At 45.8% G+C, this 14,453-nt stretch overlaps 1 protein-coding gene across 1 annotated transcript in view; it reads left to right on the top strand.

Annotated features, from left to right (window-relative positions):
* HECW1 (HECT, C2 and WW domain containing E3 ubiquitin protein ligase 1) overlaps nt 1-14,453 on the top strand; it is a 392,878-nt gene that overhangs the window by 110,465 nt on the left and 267,960 nt on the right. The window contains exon 2 of the mRNA XM_070504453.1: nt 3,614-3,671. Within this exon, the coding sequence (XP_070360554.1) occupies nt 3,645-3,671 (27 nt within the window). The 5' untranslated portion in view covers nt 3,614-3,644. The remainder of the gene's footprint in view (nt 1-3,613; nt 3,672-14,453) is intronic.

Here is a 14,453-nt window from a genome sequence, read left to right as displayed (position 1 = left end):
AACAGGAAGAAAGCAGAGCAAAAAAAAATTTTAGCACATGATAAATCACCAATGTTATTGTTCCTATTAGGTTTTTAACTTTAGCTCATTTGGGTAGAGGCAGGACCAATATTGGCCCTGGAGAAATATCTTATCTAGTTTATTTGATTTTTAAAAATGGTAACTTCTAGAGCCAGCCCTGGTGGCCTAGCAGTTAAGTTCAGCGTGCTCCACTTCAACAGCCTGGGTTTGGTTCTCGGGTGTGGACCTACACCGCTCTGTTAGCACCCATGCTGTGCTGGTAGCCCACATACTAAAAATAGAGGAAGATTGGCACAGATGTTAGCTCAGGGCAAATCTTCCTTAGCAAAACAAACAAACAAAAAAAGTAGCTTCTACCCAGGTGACCTAATAGTAGTAGCAATGATGGGCCACAGTGGTGATGTCACCACCTTTAAGCCTGGACTCATAGACTGGCGCAGAGGGAGGGTTAGTTTACAGGACATTGGAGTGGTTGCCAGGGGCTCAGAGAGTCAACACAGGGACCCGTGGAGGAGCGGCCTCGTCAAGGGCTGTGCCTTGCCATGGGGCCCCTGCTCTTCTGTCGCTGTGTGTTAGGGCTTCTAGGGCAGGCCCTGCTACAAGGGTCTTCAGAAGCATCCTCCCACTTGACTTTCCTGCTGCCCTTACAGTGGGCTCCAAGAGTGTTCCCCAAGGGTCACCTCTGGAGTCCAAGAGAAGAACTGGACATAACTGCATATAAATCACATGTGCATTTGAAGGAAGAATTGTCTAATCTCAGATGATTTACAAGGTTCAAGTTTGTTGATCCCTATTACTATCAATTCTCTTTGAAGAATTTTCTTGTTGGGATTGCCTCCACGTGAAATCTTTGCATGCCTTTGCTGGGATCTGGCAGATCCCATACAGCAGAAATGAAGAGTCATGTGGATCTGTAAAGCTCAGGGGGGCTGGAAATGGAGTAGAGCATTTATCTGGTTGCTTCCATACAGACAGGTCACTTGGTCCCCATTCTATTCCGTGATTTCCTTGGGCTCCAGCTTATTCCTGCTGGAATTGGATTCTGTCCAGGTCGTTCTTGGTAGGCTGGTATGAGGTTGCAGGATCTAGAGCTGGGTCCTTTTTAATCCCTGTTCACTTTCTTGATAAAGTCTCCAATTCTGCTCTCCTTCTTTGTCAGCTCTCCTTAACTTCTTTGCAGTTAAACAATTAGAAAACTGTAAGAAAACAATTGACAGCAAACTGTAAGTGAAATATACCGGTATCCCCAGCACTAAGTGCTAAATAGATAATGTCTAATTTGAGTGGTCTTTTTTTCTGTTCTGCTTACTCTCCTAATGTGTGTGTGTACGTTTGATTAATTGGATCAACACTTGGCTTAGAACAGGCGCAACAAAAGCCTTCTTTTATATCTTCGAAAGTCTAGACTGAGACTTCCTCTGGAACCTGGTCCCTAATCATTCAATCATTCATTCCTCCAATTCTTGTTGCAAATAGTGAGCATGCCCATGTACCAGGCTCTGTCTACGTCCTGTGGATGACAGCCCCAGCCGCCAGAGAGCCCTGGGTGACTGCAAGACAGACATTAAGTAAATTGCATAAATAATTCTCTAGAGTTATTTTCAAAACTGCCAAAATAAGTACAGGGTACTGTTCCGGAGGCATCTGTCCTGGCCAAGGGACACAGGAGAACCAAGGACTGAGGGTTGTAGAGAAGGAAGGGCTGAGGGAAGCACATTTCAGACAGAGGGAACAGCATACTGCAGTCTCCCAGGAAAGGAGAAGCGAGTGCCTCTGAAGACTGTCATGCCTGGGTGGAGGGAGGCTGGGAGTGTGGCCAGGAGGGAGGCAGGCCAGATCCATTTTGCATGTTTGTATGAAATAAGTCTCAAACTGGTGTTTAGGATTTTAGCCTAAAGGAAGTGTGAAACCAACTAAAGCACGGAAGTGCCACAGTCTGATGTCCCCTTTTTAAGAAGCGTTCTGCCTGTTGTAGAAAATGTATTTGCAGCAAGGGTGGGGTAGAGAGACCACTTAGGGTCAATTGAGATTGTGTAGGACAGAGGGGCTTGGGCCATGGTGCAGGAGGTGGAACTGGTGAGAAGCAGATGGATTCTAGGACTGTTAAGAGACAGGGGCAAATGAACTGGGCCCCTGGTTGGATGAAGAGGATGGGCTGGGGGAGAAAGAGGAGTTGAGATGAGCTCCCGAGTTCCTGCCAGGAAGACCCAGAGGGTGAGCAGCCATTTCTGAGTCTGAGCTTCTGGGGAGAGGATCAGGGTTGAGGATGAAGATCCTGAGTTGCTTTTGCACTGTGTCTGGGGGGCTGTGAGAAGTCCTAGTGGGTGTTAGGTTTGGACTTCAGACAAGAGCTCTGAGCTGTCACAGAAATTTTGGAGTTGTCAATGTTCAGGCAGTAATTGAGACCATGCATGGGAATACGGACCCCTAGTGTGAACATATGAGGATCTGAGGACCTCCAACATGGAAGAGCCTGCAAATGGAGCAGAGCTGGGGCAGCCTGAGGAGCAGCTGGGCAGCCAGTGGTCATGACAGGGCAAAGGGCCTCCGGAGGGCACGCTACACGGTTCCCTCACCACTGAGAAGCCAAGTAGCGCCCAGCATGGGGTTGGGCATAGAGCAGGATCTTAGTACGTGGATGTTGAATTCTCTCTCTCTCCTATTCAAATCTGCTCAGATCAGGGATGAGAACATAATCTGTGCACCCAGAATGCAAGCTTGCGACTTGTTTCTTACACGAACTCATTTGTCAGCAAAGCTTCAGATGTCACTGGGGTTTTGGAAAGCTGACATCATATACTGCTTTCTTCTGGAATAAGGCCATATTGATTACTTTCATAGCAACTTTGACTTCAGAGGAAGATGAGTCTATAAAATCAGAATAAAGATTCATGAACCAAAGTGATACCTGCATTATGTGGACCCTTAATACCATCAGCAATCTTCCTATGCCTGGCATCTTTCTGTTCAAATTCTTTATCCTAATTTTTGACATGGCTTCTCTGTATGAAAGTGCTGATGATGTGACTAGTGATTGCCTTTTGGGGCGATACTCTGCTGGACAAGACATGTAAGGGGACAGTGCTCCCTCGTGAATCTTTCACATCTGGGGAAATGCCTGAGTGAGAAAGGCGCCGAGATGAGTCAGTCATGTTTCAGCAGTTTGACTGTGGATCCGGTTCCTTTGTGGTTGAGGGGGTCTTATAAGTGAAGCTTATCTGAGGATGCTTTTAGGTGGTTTTTTCAGAAAGCTAGGGTAACAGAACTTCCCCTCTCCCCAGACCCCACACAAAATCCTTGTTTCCTTAAAAGGAAAAAAAAAATGTTTTTCAAAACTCATGGTTCTTACTCCTTAAAGGTAGATTTTAAAATCCAAATCAAATTATTGATGGCATAAAATAATGTTGCTTGCTACATTTTGTCCATTTTCTCAAAATGAGATGATCCTTGTGTAATTTTTCCTTGTCCCTGTCGGTTGCGCAAGCCAGGTGTCTTGGTGGGGGTGGGGGCGCAAGGTTCTTCACGTGGGTAATGTCGCTGACTTTGTTTGCTTGGGATACACACTGAGTTAACCTCGTTGGACTTTCCCCAGGAATTGATGCGCGTACACGTGGTGGGTCATTATGCTGCTGCACCTGTGTAGTGTGAAGGTCAGTGTGTTTTTCTGATTATAAGAACCCATCCATGTCATTCCATTATAAACCCACTCCACTCATAATGGAATGTGCCTCAGCCCAGAGCCCATGGCAGTCCCCAGCCCAGGAATTCTCTCAAGTGCGGCCCTGACATTTGAGATCCATCACTCACCCTTCCCACTGCCTGCATCCACCCCGATTCGACTGTGCTCCATTTTGAGATGATGTTCTTTGCATGTCAAGTTCTTCTTGTGTGATGTGAACGTACAGTTGTCACAAGTGAATTTGTACCTGGAAACAAACCTGCTATGATGGTCCTTCCAAAATTGCAGCCGAGAGCTCTGCTGGGCTGGGGGTAATTACCTGGCAGTTGATACAGACACACGGAAAAACGCCTGGAGACCAGAGAGACGATTTCTTCTGCTGACTCAGAGTCAGCCGGCTCAGCCTCCAGGAGGTTGCCAGTTTCTTAGAAGGGGCCTTCTTGCTGCTGAGTGGCTTTCCTAGGGTCAAGGGCTTTCCCCCAGCTCCCCTCAAACTTGCCTGTAAGCCCCCTGCTTCCCATATTTCACAATTTTACAACTTCTGGTGGCAGTCCTGGTTTACAGTAATCACAGCTCACATTAACTGGACACGATGCATCATGATTTGTGTTGGATGCTTTTCCTGCGTGAGTTCCTCTCTGCTCACAGCCATCTGAAGAGGTAGGTGTGACCGTTGTTCCCATCTGTGTATGCGGGAACTGGGCCACAGTGGCTAAGTCACTGCCCCAGCATCCCTCAGGGTAAGTGGGAAGCAGGGATGCAAATGAGGCCTGTCTGAGCTGGAATCCCCATCCATAGCCTAGTGCTGTCTGGGAAACTGCACTCAGCCAATCCGTGAGTGAGGCTTTTGTTTAAGAAATAAAGAAAAGCTCGCTTCTGCATAGCGCTTTGCAGATTTACCACGTGTATCCACATGCGTGTTCAGCTCGTCCTCGAAGTCGCCCATAGTCAGGAGAAGGAAGCCAGCCATGAGAGGGTCAGGGAGCGGCCTGGTTTTCATCAGCTCCGGGTGGGCAACCCTCAGACTGGGGGCTTCTCTTCCACCACAGGGCACTGCTTCCAACCTATCCCGAGGGGGCTTTCTTAATTGGTGAGATTAGAGTAATGCACTAGAGAATGCGCATTTTCTGTGTTGTATTCAGGAAGCATTAAATTAGTACTAAACCATGTGCTGCCAAACGTCCAGGGACAGTCACAGGACAGTGGCTGTGAGTACTCTCCTTCTTACTGTGCATCCCAATTTGTTGTACTCCAGCAGAGGCTTGATTTCTCCAGGTGCACTCAGCTACTCAGCCCCCAGTCTTGCCCATCTGGGGACGGCTTGACCTCTGCTAAGAGAATGCTCTCCCCGGTGCCCAGCACTCTCGTCTGCTACATTCCCTGGGGCTTCTGAATTGTCTCTTTAAGACAATTGTCTCTTTAATTCTCTCTGAATTGTCACTGCAAAGATACAGTGAGAAGCCTTTTTAAAATACCAAGTGGTTGCCTTGGGGTGCATGTCACATTCCTGGAGAATGCCCCGCTTTCCTCTTTCCAGGACTACTATCCTTGGAAAGTTGGGGCTTCTCTGTCTTAGAGAACGTCAGTTCATGTGCGTCTTCAGATATAAGCCTTGCCTGGAAATAAAACTCCTTGACTCTCACAGCAGAGCTAAATGTGCACACATGTAATCTCAGGGGGTTTTACTCAGTGGTCCAGGAAACACAACGGCCCAGTGCTCTCCCTTGACATTTATGTGAGTGATGCACTCTGATCGACAGGAGAGAGGAGGCGGAGCTCATGAATGATGTTCCCGAACGACTCACGTGGTGAAATAATAGCATGACCCCAACCTCCTGCCCTGTGAGGACACTAGAAACCTGAAGGGACAGAACACGGCCACTGTATTCCCAGTGTCCGTGAAAGTCAATCAAAACTCCTTGCCCCAAACCCCACATGATAAAGGAACTCTCATGGCCCCATAACTTTTGTATTTTTTGCTTATATCTTCAAAATTGCAAGTGAGCCCAAGGTTTCCTCCGCCTCTCTGTATTATTTTCCAAGATGATTCCCCATGCTAGGAAACGAATCTGCAGCATTAGTAGCTGGACTTATAAAAATATCTGGAGAGGAATTAGGGATCCCTTAATTGACTATTTAATCCAGATACGCTTTTCAGCTTCTAGAATGATCCTCAGGATGAATGCTCCTCTCTGGAAGAGGCCCACACCAGGGGGAATTCAATGCTAAAACCAGTGGTTCTCAACCAGGGGTACATCTCAACCAAGTATAGCTTTGCATGTGAAGCCTGGGCATTCGCATTTTGAAAAAGTCTCTGAAGTTATTCTTATATGCGCCCCTAATTGAGAACCCCTAGCTAAAACTGATGGGAACGAAGCCTCTGTGTGTCTGTGAATAAGAGAATGGAAAAGAAATCTATTCTGCAGATCTTCGAGCAACAAGAGGTTTCCTGAAGCCTGTCAAAGATCCTTTTTGGATAAATAAACAGAGTTTACGTGTTACAGTGACTAGCATCTCTGGGTCTGTCAGGTCCCCTGGGACATAGATGCTGGTTGTGTGAGAGACAAATGAAGCCTGTGAAGAAAAAGGGAGGACATAGAATCGTGCGAGGGCTACAGCCTGACAGAATCTCTTCCAGTCCAATGGCCCTAAGGAGCCAAGTCTGTCTGTTTAGAGATACCCCCGTTGGGTGGGAACGGCCAAGCCCTTATACCCACACCTGGCTCAGGGCACCCTAAGAAGACCAGACCAACCTCAAAAGTTGAGGCGGACCTGAAGGAGTTGGCATTGTCAGCTGACACCCTCCTAGCAGCTGGGCAATGAGTCCTTTCTTAAAGGTGCATCTAAGCAGCTCATTGCTATGTCTGCCACACTCCCCAAAACTTTAGAAAATCAGTTTTTTGGGGCTCTCCAGAATTTGGTTAGAAGCAGCTTGAGTAGGGAGGCAGTTTTAAAATGTGGTCCTTTGCTGAAATTCACTGCTTTATGTGGAAGGAGGGAGGCAAATGGAAGAAGGAGGGAGGAAAACATAGCTCCTTAGATTTCTCTCTGTGTCAGGACATGTGTGAGGTGGCAAGGCATGGAAGAATAGGGGATTCAGATTTGAGGAACCTTGAAAACTTCTCCTGTAGACAGTGCAGCCCAGAGAGGTTGTGTGGTATCCAAGATCGCCCAGAGACGGCAGGGCTCAGGCGAGCCCCAGACTCAGCCCCATACTCCACTCAGCCTCATGTCTGCTCATGACTCCTGATATAGAATGTTCCGGATCATTTCCTTCCTCTTGACCCCAAACTCTGTATGATAAAGGAAATCATATGGCTCCATCACTTTGTTGTTCTCGCTCAAATATTCCAAACTGAAGGTGATCCCAAGGTTTCCTGCTCCTTATCCCCACCCCCTCCTGTCCTTGGTGGTGAGCTCTGTATCCAGTGTATTAGTAGACACAGGCATGGATCCTTGGGCATCTGAAGCCCACAGCCAGCCTCCCTAAATATCCACTATATCTCTGTCTTGCTTTTCAGTTGTAGTATCATATAGGCAAAAATGGAAGAAGTCATCGGAAGCCTTTAATTCTGCCCCACAATTTCTCATCTTGACACCAATAGAAAATCAGCACATCATTAGTTCTCTACATTTGTTGATTTGGACACTGAATTGAAAGGCTGACTGCCACCTTCCTTCTGCCCCAGTCCTCCTCCCCCTCCCACTCTCCCTCCTCCCCTTCCTTCTCCTCTCCTTCCTTCCTCCTCCTCCTCCCCTTCCGCTTTCCCCTCCTCCTCTCCTCCTTACCCCCACCCCCAATCATTTTCAGTTTCTGGAGTCCTCAGCCACTGTGTTGCAATAACTACTGAAGAGATAAGCACTAAATCTCCCTGCATGTGAAGCCACAGCTCTAGACCCCACTGAGTCGGGGACCACCGTGGCCTCCCCCAGCTCTTCTCAGTCACCGCCTCCCATTCAGCTTTACGGGACTAGGAGAGAGAAATAGTGTGGTCCGGCACTGCGAAGGAGTGAGCTGAGTCATGCCCTTGGCAGAGTCAAGGAACTACATCAAGGAGACCAATAGCCTTGGGTTATTCTGGAAGGGGTCTGACCTGACAAAGATGCCTCCTTCAGAGACTGCTTGCCCTCTGCCCAGCAGGAGATGAGCGCCCCCCTCCCCACCTCCCTCAGGACTCGGAGCATCTGGGGAAGCTTGGCTCTGCCTGATACCTGGAGGGAGCTCTGCCACCAGTATTTTCCCATTAGGAAGCAGCAATCTCAGCACATAAATAAAACTGTCCTGCTGACTTGCTCACAGCCTGTCCCAATAATTGTTCTGAGCGTCATCCTGACGCAGCAGCCCCAGAGGACCAGGCCACTCAGGCTCAAACCTTTCTGTTAACCATGCCCAACAAGACCAGAGCCGCGAGCACAGAGCAAGGCCATGGCACTGAACAGCTTCTCAGTCTGCTCTTTAGAAGGTGTCTTGTTTTGAATACATAATCTGTCCTGTTCTTTCAAAGTAAGTGCTTTTCTAAAAGGTCTGGACTGTCCTTTAAACATATTTTTTCTCACTTAAAGGGAAATGTATTTCTAGTCCCTTTGTGGACTCAGCTCTAGAAAGTGAGACAGGTAGAGGAAGGATGCTTTTGTGTGGAGTTCAAAGATTGGCTTAAACTGGGGCATGCACATTGCAGAGCTGTTTTCCTCAGACAGCAGGTGGCCAAAAGCATGAGTGTGTAGCTAACTGTTTTGAGCTTTGCTTATGTGATGGAGTGTATAGTAACTGGTTTTGTTTAAGCAAAGGAGTGCCAGCTTTATACGCAGCCCCAGATGAGATGCTTCTCTTGCTTGGGAGTGCCGGATTTAGAGCCTAGAATTTTCTTTTTCAGCAAGAACTAGAAGTCCCCTGGCATTGCTTTTTTTCCCTTCATGCCGTTTGCGTTGTGCAGAATTCTTAAAGAACACGGCATCGCTGGTGTCCTGCAGCAGCCTCCACACAGCACTGTGTGTCAGCAGATACGGGTCTCAGGTCTGTTTGCCTAGCTGTGCCTTCCTTAACGAAGGTTCTCGCTTTACACGATTTCAAACAGCAAATCAGTATTTTCATGATCACAGCTAAATATATACCACGAGTAGATGTGTATTTGCCTTTCTCTCTTGCAGACTTTTTTTTCTCATTTTACAAAGTAGCAGTGGGATTTGGGAGGATTTTATTTTCCTTAAAGTTTTTGGATAGAGATTCTCCTGGGTTGCTCTGACCCAAAGCAACCCCATGGACTGCTAGGAATTAGACCCTGGAATAAGAGCCCTGTGACACAAGCTCACCCTGGCTTGGATGTTCGACACAGAGGCATGGACCAGTCATTCGTTAGTCACTTAGCACCTATTTATTGGGCATCTACCACGAATCAGACGCAGTCGAGGTGTTGGGGATACAGCCGTGAACAGATAGGCCCCTGTCCTCATGGAGATTTCATTCTGGTTGGGGGGAGGGGCTTGTTCGGAAATGAAAATCACAGATAACTGTATAATATGATGTCAGGAACCGGGAAGCGGTAAAAGGCAAGAGAGAGCAGGGTGAGGCTGGGTGGAGAAGGGAGAGCCTGGAACACCCTGATTCTGCTCTGCCACTGCCCCCCTCCTGGGTACAGTCCCCAAAACCCATGCTGGCTCTGCACTTGCCTAAAAACACAGCCCAGAGCTCACTACCTCTACACTCCTAATGAGGTTACTTTGTTTGGCTGCAGGTAGTTTTGGGGGGTTCTTTTGGCTTTGATTTTGTTGATGACAATTAAAAAACAGAAAATTTTATATAAAAATTCAGAATCTTAGCTTCTCTTGAAAAAATTCCAAAGCTCTTGCAGCACTGGGCCCACATTGTGCTTGGCAGCATTTGACGGGAGCTGAGTAAGGAGGTCCCTGTTAGGTCAGAGGGGCATGTGACCTTCAGATTGTCATTGTTCTCACTCAGCTCACCTCCTCCTGAAGACAGCCCTTGTCTCCTCCTGTTCTGATGCCAACCCTGCAATGCCCGGGGCAGTGATGTCTCCAGTGTCAGGGACCCCTTCTGACTGGATGGGCACTGTGGGGCTCTCTCCTTCTTCTCTCCCAATCGCTTTATGTAGGTTTGACTCTTTGCGGGCTGCCAGGGGCTGTCAAGGTACTAAGCCGTCACAGTCCCAGGCTAAGTCAGGGAAGCCATCTAGTCGAAGAAGGATCCCTCTTGCAGTCCCAGATTGCTTTCACATAGCCTAGTGGAGCAGGGGACTCAGTGCAACTCACAACGCCTCCTACATTTCCACTCACAACAGTTGGAGGTCTAAATAACTGAGATGCTCTTGGAGTTATGGGTTCGTTATCCTCCTGCCTAATTAAAACTCAGGCCCATTCTCTGGTTATTTCATCTTTTGTCCCTTATGCAATTCCACCCACCAAATCCTCCCCAGACTTTCCCTTCCCCAAAATGCAATTAGCCAAAGCACATGCTATTTTTCCCAATGACCATTTATTTCACTTCTGTTTGGCTTTTTAGAGTACCATGCCATTCTTTACCTGACAGGAGGGGGTGTGGCCTTAGGGATTGGAAGAGGCAGTGTCCTCTGAGCTAGACCCCGTGCTCCATGGGGCACGTGCCATGGGATCCTCGGCTCACCTCCCAAGACTGTCGGCATTCAGGAGTGCCCTCCTCCTTGTCTCAGCTCGTTGACCCAGTGTGGGCCTAGAATTCACTCATTTGACTTATACAGACTGTTTCCAAATGTACGTAACTGCCATAACCATATGTTTGCAAGCCCTCTAATCAAGGTTCAAGTGTACTTTTTACTTAAATGAGTAACACTTCCCTACTCTACAATAGATAATAGATTCTTTGCTGAGCACTGCCTTCCCCGCTGTTGCATATGTCGGAAGCACATCTCTGAGTGTCCTCCCCAACTTTTTGCCCCAATCAGTATCCCCGTCAGTGAAGGTCAGTCATACCCACTGACCAGGCCTGTGCTCATTCTTGAGAGTGGATCTCTTCATTGGTGCCCCAGGGCTGCAGTGGCCTATACCAGGAACCAGCAGCTTTAGCATCAGCTGGGAGTTAGAAATGCAGATTGTCAGGCCCACTTTGGAAATGCTACATCAGTATGCACATTTTAATATGATTCCCAGGGAATTAATGAGGACCTTTAAGTAGGAGAAGCACTGGCTTCTCCCACTGTCCAGTCTGTGCACAGGCTTCTTCCACTGCCCTGAGCCCGCTCCCTTCCATGTCATCTCCACCCTCTTGTGCAAAACTCTTTCAACAATGAATAGACATTCTCTGATCATTGATTATGAGTTCCAAAAGTGAGACACAGACCTACGCATTTTGTGATCGTAATCTTTGGTAGTTATTGTATTCAGCTATGTGTAAATGCCACCATATCATTACCACTTGGCCACAGTATAAAGTATCCTTGGGAACTAAGTCATTCATCATAAGCCTCTAAATGGTCATTAGGGGAAAAAGTAATCTTGCAGTGTAGTTTAACAGTGAATGTAGAATGTGGAAAACCAATTAAAGTCACTAAAAGACAGTTGTTAAATCAAATAGATTGTTATTGCCAGTCAGGTAAGATGGAAGTGGTTAAGAGCTGACACGGGTGTCCGATGGCCAACGTGGGTTCGGGTCCAGCTTTGCTCCCAGCTATGTGACCTTGGGGAAGTGACTTAGCCCAGTCATTTGCAAACCCACCTGCTCAGTAGAATCATCTGTAGAGCTTGGAAATAAAGTTTCAGCTCCCTAGGATTCCCCAATAGAGACCCTGGTTCGGTACCTTTCTGGTGAGACCCAGGCATTTGCATTTAAAAAAAAATCCTCAGGTCATTTTGACGCACAACTGAGTTTGGAAACCACTGGGAATTTCTTGAAGCTTCTAGCTCCCCTTTTCTAAAACGAGGATAATAACAGAGCTGCCTGGTGGGGTTTTGGGAGAATTTAATGGTAGCCTGACAGGAAAGATCCTGTCACATGCCTGGCACATAGTAGTTGCTCAACATTAGTGGTGATGATGATGATGATGATGGTGATAATGATGATGATAGTGATGATGATGATGATGATGATGAAGATGATGGTGGTGTTAGTAGTGATGATGATGGTGATGCAGGCACCATTTAGACACCATTGGATATGGACAAGTCTACATCCTTTCTTCTGAAATATGAGCTTTATTTTATATATGGGTCTGAAGAGAAGCCCAATAACATAAATTGTCAGAATAAATATGATTATTTTATTATGTCTGCTGGTAGCTCCACACTAGGCTTGAATCCACCCTTTTGATAATGCTGTTTTATCTTGTTCAGTTCTTTGTTTTCTAAGCGCATTAACATATGTCATCTCCTTTGACATCCTCTGCAGTCTTAAAAGCTATCACATGAACTTGAAGGAAACAGAGAAACAAGGGGCTTGCTTAAGGCTGCCCACTGAGCAACCCGGAATGGGGTTCAGGCCTTTGGACTCTGGCTACATGTAGAAAGACTGCTATCTTTCTTCCAACAGCTCATAGAAGGGGAATTTTCCAGGCAAATCTTCTTGATTGACTGCTAAGGAATCTCCCCCGGTTAGATTAACAATTGTCTGGGAAATATCTATGTTTCCTGAGTCAGGCTCCAATTTAGTCTTATCTTCAGGTCTTTTGAAATCTGAGGCGACCAAACACAGAAGATCCTTTTTTTCAATGGAGAATCAATGACCACTCAGGGCAAGATAATAAAGGCCCACTTAAGTGAAAAATAACATAATTTAGGTAATTGTTAGAGAGAGGAAAATATGGCATGGTCCACTAACTCTGTATTGTACAGCTTGTATCTGCAATTTCTCATGAATTCCCACAGGTAATTAGTTTTATGAAATATTGCCAGATGGCACTTTTCTACTTTCCAAGCCCACTTGGAAATATCTGACATGCTAGACAAGCGCTATTACTAGAAAGTTCCTTCAAAGAGTTTAGCAGAATGTGCTAGAAAGCACACTATCAAACATTAAGTCAATATGCAATCTGCTGACACCGTCCTCACAGGAACCTCAACAGAGACCTCCCTGCCTCCTCCACCATTGTTTTTCTTCAGCAGAGGCTTCAGCCTTCAGCTCTCCTGGAACATAATGCATGAAAGTGTGTGAGGAGCCAGATCCCTCTAAGCTCCACCTCCACTGAATTATCATCTCTCTTCTCTCTTTCTGCACTTGTCCTACCTCCCAGAGAAATGGCCACTCTCTGCTTTCTTGAAAACGCCAGAACCAACTGTAACTGTTATCCATCTAAACTCATCTCCACCACGATCACTTATACTCCTAAGATGCTTTGGTGTCACTAGAAGGAGGGGTATTTAATTACTCTCTCTCAGATCACTTTGTCATTCCTTACTGGATTGCCCAATAGCGTCTGTACACTCAGTCCAATAATTCATTCTCCATTTCTTTATTGTATTCATGTATGAAAAATACAAGTCAAGAAGGGGAAGCACAATGTCCTAGTGAATCAATATGGTAAATTAAAAATTAGAACCTCAAGTCTATATTATTTAAGAATTATGGCATCTAAAAGCTCCATAGGTGTGCCCAGTGGGATCCACGTTGCTAACACTTATATTGACTCCTCATCTGGAACTTTACTTCCAAGCAAAAGAGTTTGAAATCAAAATGAGGAGTCAAGTACTGTTTCAGATACTATATTGCCTCCTTTTGAGAACTTTCGTCACCATGGCATACAGCAAGATTTATTCAACAATTATGTACTATTATTTATTCATAAATATTTGTGGAGTGCCTACTCTGGGCCAGATGCGGTTATAGGTAGAGGGAATAAAATGTGAGCAAAGCCAGCCCAGATTTTCCAGGCTTACTGTCTAGTGAAGGCGAAAAGCCACTCAAATCATAGGTGATAGGGGTATTCTGAAGGAAAAGAATATAGCTCTATGAGCACTCATAAAGGAGAATTTTACCTGGACCAGGATTCAGGAAGTGTCCCTGAGGAAGCGATGTTTTGAGGAAGTGAAATATGAATTGTAGGTAATTAGGTAAGAGAGGAAGATTTCTCTTCCTTATTATAAAAATTGATGTCATCTGCTTCCAAGAAAATCTGACCTCATCACTTAATATGAAGAGCTAGGAAAGATAAAACAAGCTAATACTTTTTGGTTGGTCTTTTCTAGAACCATCTTCTTAATTTTTAAAGTGCACTGCTCATTACCTTGCATAGCATCTCCTTTATTAGGTAGGTAAATTTTGACTCTTTTCTCTGGGCAGTTGCTCTTCAAGTTATTGTACACTCTAGGTCTATATTATTTATATCCATAAATATTTCGAAAGTCTCCAAGGAAAATAATAATGATTGGCTATTTGCTTTATCATACTACTCAAAATAGTAAACGTGAAGAGTTAGTGTGTTGGTCAGAAAGCTGTGTGTGGCAGAATAGGCGTACTGGGCACTGTAAGAGGAGGAATATACAGTTTAAGCCAAGTGAGAATATATAATAGAGTAAAAGATGAGCACCATAGTAATTTCTCCTGATTAATAATACCGCAGTGAAATACTGGAGTAATTAATAAGTAATACATTGGCCTAATGTGTGCCAAGGGAGTGATTCATTACGTAAAAGCTACTGCACTAAAAGCAACATTTCCTAGAAAGGAGCCTTCTATTCTTTATCCCCCTTCTCTGCGTATGGCTACCCCCTTCCCACCCCCCCCCCCAAAAGCAAAGAAATGTATATAGGTAATGTATTGCAAATCTCAGGT

Source organism: Equus asinus, chromosome 1 (assembly GCF_041296235.1).
Source record: "Equus asinus isolate D_3611 breed Donkey chromosome 1, EquAss-T2T_v2, whole genome shotgun sequence".
NCBI classification, from domain to species: Eukaryota; Metazoa; Chordata; class Mammalia; order Perissodactyla; family Equidae; genus Equus; species Equus asinus.
This window is presented reverse-complemented; position numbering and strand designations above follow the sequence as displayed.